The 6,000-nt window shown below is 46.3% G+C and overlaps 1 protein-coding gene across 1 annotated transcript in view; it reads left to right on the top strand.

The window, feature by feature from the left end:
* Positions 1-382: 382 nt before the first annotated feature.
* CHRNB1 (cholinergic receptor nicotinic beta 1 subunit) overlaps positions 383-6,000 on the top strand; it is a 93,989-nt gene continuing 88,371 nt past the window's right edge. Inside the window, exon 1 of the mRNA XM_078670970.1 lies at positions 383-623. Coding sequence (XP_078527096.1) covers positions 572-623 — 52 coding nt within the window. The 5' untranslated portion in view covers positions 383-571. The remainder of the gene's footprint in view (positions 624-6,000) is intronic.

Genomic DNA, 6,000 nt, shown 5'->3' with positions numbered 1-6,000 from the left:
CCAAGGATGAGTTGGGTAACAAATGGAGAAGCCCTCAGGCTTCATTGTACCGAGGATACCACATTAAATTCACCACCTGATGCATCCTGGGAATTGTAGTGAGTATTCACTTTACTTGAAGCGACTGCACTACAGCGTTAAATCACCCTGCAATGGTTGGTGTAAGTACAGAAAGGGAGTGGGAATATTGACTCCCTGGCGAGGCGGAGTCATATGACCCCCCTATAAACTGTAGTGGAAACCAGTGCTGTTTATAGCGCCACGAAGCCACAGGAGCGCGCCAGGCAGCGCTATGCGCTGTGTAAACAGAGGTTCACAGTGGAGCGGTGGGAAGGGCCCCTTTGTTTTGGATCGGCCTCAACAGGTGGAAGGGGCCGGGCTGCGAGGCCATGCCTGGAATCCCCCTCGGTGTCCTGGGGGGTAACCCAATCCCTGCCCGCTCCCAGGGCGGCACAGGGCCCTGTCCGTCAGCGCGGCGGCAGCAGCTGGCACTGCCCGAGGCCCGACCCCCAGGAAGTGCACGGTGGGCCCGCAGAGGACCGGAGGACGCCTGGGAGAAGGCCGGGCAGCCATGGCGGAGCGTGCGCTGCTCTCTCTGGCGCTCTGCCTCGCGGCGCTAGCAGGTACGTGGAGTCTGGGGGGGGGGGGGGGGGGGGGGCGCCTGGCACCGGGGCAAGGATTGTGACTGTGGCCGGGGGGAGGGGGGGGAACTCTGTAAACAGACTGCCTGGGTGCTTTCTGCTGGTTAAAAACGGCCCTAAAATGTGGCTATAGTATTTGCTTTCATTTATTCATTATATAGCGCCGACATGACCCGAAGGCGCTACAGCCAGCACTTCACAACTGAGACTCATATCATTAAAGCCAGATCAGTGTAAACAAATCTAGAGATGAGACGACATATGCAGCAGGGCGGAAGTGCATTCACAACTACAGACACCCCCAGGGCTGAGACTGTGTCCATAGAGAGGCGCACGAGGCCTCTGGGGCAGTTGAGGTTCTTGTGCCCACCAGCATGCAGGCCAGGACCACCGCGGGGCAAACAGATGGGCAAAGGTCACACAGCAGGGGGGGCTGAGACTGAGAGCACACGACACTGAGGGAAACACACATAGAAGGGAGATAAACATTAGATCTAAGTAATTGTATTTATATAGCGCTTACTACCCTTCAAGAGGCATCGAAGCGCTTTTCAGCGAGTACCACGCTACTCCAGAACACAAAAGTTTTAGTGGTGGCCAGAAAAATCAAGACAAAGCGAAAAAGAAGTGTTTAATTATCTGACTATCAAAAAGGAGAACAGAAAAGATTAAAACAAAGAATGTGCCTGTGTGAAATAAAGAGGCAGGGAGCGTCTGGTAGTGGATGAAAGAGGCATGAGGTGGAATCAAGACCAGGCAGAGAGTGTTTCACCATGGTAAACAAAGCCAATATTTTTCAAAGTGCTTCAGTACGTGTGGATTTTGAATCGGGCTCTTTTGAGGAGAGATCGTTCATACCGGGTCCATTAGGATGTCGGGCGGATTGCCCCCGCCAGGCTGGCGGTGGCTACCGCCAGCCTGGCGGGGGCAATCTGCCCGACATCCTTCCCTGAATTCCCCCCCGCCATATTACAATGGCGGGGGGACCGCAGTGGACTAAAACACCGCCCGCTACTTTTCCGCCCCGGTCGCCTGGCGGCCGGGGCGGAAAATGTTTAATATGGTGGCGGTGCCTGCCGCTTTGCAAATGAAAATGTGAAAGTGCATTTTCAGCATTGAGGCGGGCGGTGCAGAGAGCACCGCCCGCCACAATGCTGAAAATACAGGATGTTCCTGCCACTGTGGCGGGCACATCCTAATGGCACCCCCGGGACCCCCGCCCTTATGGCGGGCGGTCCCGATTTACGATAGGATGACGGGCGGGCAAAGTCCGCCCGTCATCCTAATGGACCCCTATATCATAGCGTACACTGGCATCTTTTGAAGAACGTCGATACTTATAAAAACGTGGAGTTGTTAAGTAATCCTGTACCATTTTGTGCGAAGTGTGCTACGTGTTATTGAACCTTTCAGTGGGAATACTCACCTGTGATGGATGGGATACCTTTAAGAAAAGCCTATATCTTATTGACCTGCTATATCGGAAATCATCGCTACCTTAGTGGACTCGGTTATATGCCCTGTGGAAGCCCAATTTGGGCGAAACGCGTTGGCTGTTGTGTCTGATCATCTTGCATCAAGAACATTTCAAGGATGTATTTAAGAGATTGTTTTTTCGCATCATTGAAGGACACTCTTATTCTTCAGTGTATTGAAGCACTTTGGAAACTATTTGCTTTGTTGCCTCTCTATGTGCTTGGTTTTGTATTAAAGGCGGGCACAGACAGTAATAGAGCACGGCACAGACAGGGGCACTGAGGCAGACACAACAACACACAGAGGAGACAGAAACCAACACAAACTATAGGACAGACAGGACAAGTGCTTTACTTAGGGTTGCCACATTTGATGGGAAAAAACATACCATGCTGCCTTGTGCGACTTAAATTTAGGTACTCTGCTGGCTAGTGAGTTTCAAGAGAAATGGTGCTAATCATGTTTGAGATTGCATATCACATGTACGCAGTTGATACTCACCTATACCTCAAGATACACACCCTAGAGGACGTCAAACTACTCAATACAGCGCATAGGAACACCCAAACTTGGCTTGCAGAAAATCATCTCAAACTGAATGCCCTAAAGACCGAATTCCTACTAATAGCTCCCCCAGCTCAAATCCCCAAAATGAAAGATTGGATCAAACATATTACAGCGTTTAACGTTCAGCCTACCATCGTAGACTCAGCAAAATCATTAGAAATCACTCTTGACAGTAACCTCAACATGCAAAAACATATCAGCAATGCTACAAAGGGAGCCAATTTCCAGATAAACTCATTGAGGAAAATGAAACCCTTCTTACCACACAATGACTTCAAACAGGCAGTACAAGCTCTGGTTATACCCAGAGTGGAATACGGATGTGTCTCTCTCTGTGGTCTACACAAAACATCAACTGCACCACTCAGAGCATCCATCAACGCCGCAGCAAGACTCATAACTGGATCTAAACGTACCTCCCACCTCTCCCCGGACCTTCAATCCTTGAACTGGCTACCCCTGGAGACGAGAATCCAGCTGAAAATTGCCTGCATGACACACAGAACCATGCATCACAAGTCACCCAGCAATTTGGCACAGAAATTGACGATCTCGGGGGGCCCAGATCCTCAAGAAGTGTGACAAAACTTCTAATGAAACCACAAAAATTCCATAAGAAAAAAACGTATAACAGATCCTTCACTGGGATGGCACCCAGAATTTAGAATGACCTACCCCCAGAAACCAGACTCAATCCATCCACTACCTTTTTTAAAAAGGAAGTTAAAGCCATCCTCATGGCCAAGTTCACATGATTCTACAGAATCTACTGAAATCCTGTGACGAAACGTACATGCGCCCCCACCCACAAGACACTTTCTTTCATTTGATGTTACAGCGCTCTGATATCCGCTAGGATCTTTTTCGCGCTTTATAAAACTTTCAAAATAAATAAATAAAAATAAAATACGTATGCACTGCAAACATTTTGCAAAAAAAGAGTGCAACTGGTGCATTTCAATCCAATTCTACTACAACTTTGGCTAAAACCCCCCACATATTTTATGGCTTTTTAAAATTCTGTTTAGAGTTTATGGAAAGAAAAATATTTGAAAAATAAACTATTGCATTTATTAAAACTGAAAATATTGAATCCAATGTACAGTTTTGAGATACCAGAAGAAGTGTGTTTGTTTTTCCTCCATTATTTGGAACTGTGTTTTTCTATCCAAGATGTCTAATTTTTTTAATAAATAATTTATATATTATGATCCCTCACAGTCCTACTCGATATGAGTTATTGGATATACACAAAAATGTGACGGATTGTCCTCACACACCACCAGGTGTCATGCTTTATCATAGGACAACCCACGCCCTCCAAAAACTCAGTTTGATGGAGAACGGGCCTTCAACTGGAGTCAGGGAGGTTAACATAAAAATGAGTTGGCCGTGGGTCCTTAAAACACTTACCAACTGCAACAACGAGAATGTGTTATAGTTGGTTACGTGCTCATGTGGTGTATTCTATGTGGAAATGGCCTTTCGGAAAATAAATGTGCGTATCAATAAACATCGAAGCTCGATACACTGCAAACGGAACAACAACAAACTAAAAACGCCACTGTCTCGACCAGAATCATAGAGATGTGGATAAAACATGGGTAGTTCTGGAAAAAGTTAATATTACCACCCCAGACCCCCAAAAGAGACTACTCTTGCATGAACAAAGATGGCGGTATCGGTTGAGAACATGGAAAAAAGGACTGAATGATGATATCCTGTGGTTTCAACTTACATAAGGCCATGACTTCTAGGACAAGACCTTCCTCTCTACATACAACCATAGTACCCTACTTAAAAATTTGAAATTGGGACGAGGGAGCTGGCATTTAATCAACTAGCAAGATTGGTGCCAATGAGAATATGAGGTGGAAAAACATGTATTAAAACCGGCAGTGTGAATAAAGAAGATTTATGGACTTATATTGTTCTCCTGAATATTTCTCTGGTGCTCCTTCCATTCCAAAGTATCTGAGCGCTTTACTTTAGTCAACTGCTGATCACTTCTTGGCATCTCACAATGACAGTCAGACATGCCATGATATTAACCAAGTCATCCAAGCAGATGTTTCAGCTGTTATTCTCACAAACCTATGCCTGCTCAGGATAAAAAAAATATCTCCAAATGGCCAACTCACTGAAGTAACCAGCTAAGTGGCCTATGATTGTACATAGTATCATAAAGGACCCTGAAGGACTGCTTAAAGCTGCCAGCTTACTGGAAGCCATAAACCCAATGCTTATCTCCCACACTTGTTTATCCATCGCGCTACTAAGCGCTGTGTCGCATAACATGATAACCGCATCAGGGTGGTCGTCACGCACAACATGGAAACATTTCCTACATAGGATTGAATCAAAGACAACACCCTTCTGACCACACACCCTTCAGGGTGTTGCCTGCTGCCCTTGGCAAGCGCTTCAGCACCCCACCTAGGGGTAGTAAGCACTATATACATCTTGCAATATAGTAGGCAGACACTGAGAACACAATTCTGACAGGGAGCACCAGAGCATACACAGAAAAGGGAAGAGAGGTCAGGACCCACACTATATGATAAAGAGACAGTCAATAGATACAATTTGGCGTGATCAATGAAAATATGGAGTTTTTCACAGTTCAAAGTCAAAGGTAACACTACTGCACCCACAACCCTTTGATAAAACAACTTTACCTTTATATGATAAAAAGCATGTAACCAATTCACAAAAGTGAACTTAAAAAATTAGCAGGCAATGAATTTGAATTTAAAATATTTCTAGAGCGCGCGTACACCGAAACGGTTTCATGGCGCTGTGCAATGAGAGAGGTGATAATTTTGGGGTCCCCCCTAACCTAGGGGGAGGACCAAGCAGATGCATTTAACACAAGGAGTACATCATGCTGAACGATTCGGTAGTGGTCCCATCCTCCTAGTACCACACCAAGCACAGTTATGGGCAAAAGTACAATGCCAACCAAAGTATTATGGGGGAAGATTCTAGAGTGCAGTGAATATTATAGTATTAGCTCTCAGCTGAGCCCGGAGATCCTGCCCCCTGAGGAATGCTTTGATATTGGATACTATAATATCCCTGTGGTACACTACCCCAAGGCCTAAGGTAAATAGGAAAAACCTCTGGGTCTATTGAAGGCTCAGAATTGGCAGCCATTGCTTTTCTAATGTCATGAATGGGACTGGGACCAGTCCGGGTGGGAGCTGGTTGTGCGAATCATGAATGATGCAGTGTCACCACGCAGGCTCTTCTGGGAAAACCTACCATCTACCTTCTGGGCTTGCAGTTGCTTCCTGTGGTGTTCTGGCCAGCAGCG

The sequence above is a fragment of the Lissotriton helveticus genome, chromosome 12 (assembly GCF_964261635.1).
Source record: "Lissotriton helveticus chromosome 12, aLisHel1.1, whole genome shotgun sequence".
In the NCBI taxonomy this organism is placed as follows: domain Eukaryota; kingdom Metazoa; phylum Chordata; class Amphibia; order Caudata; family Salamandridae; genus Lissotriton; species Lissotriton helveticus.
The sequence above is the reverse complement of the archived record's forward strand: the minus strand, read 5'-3'. Positions and strand labels throughout refer to the sequence as shown.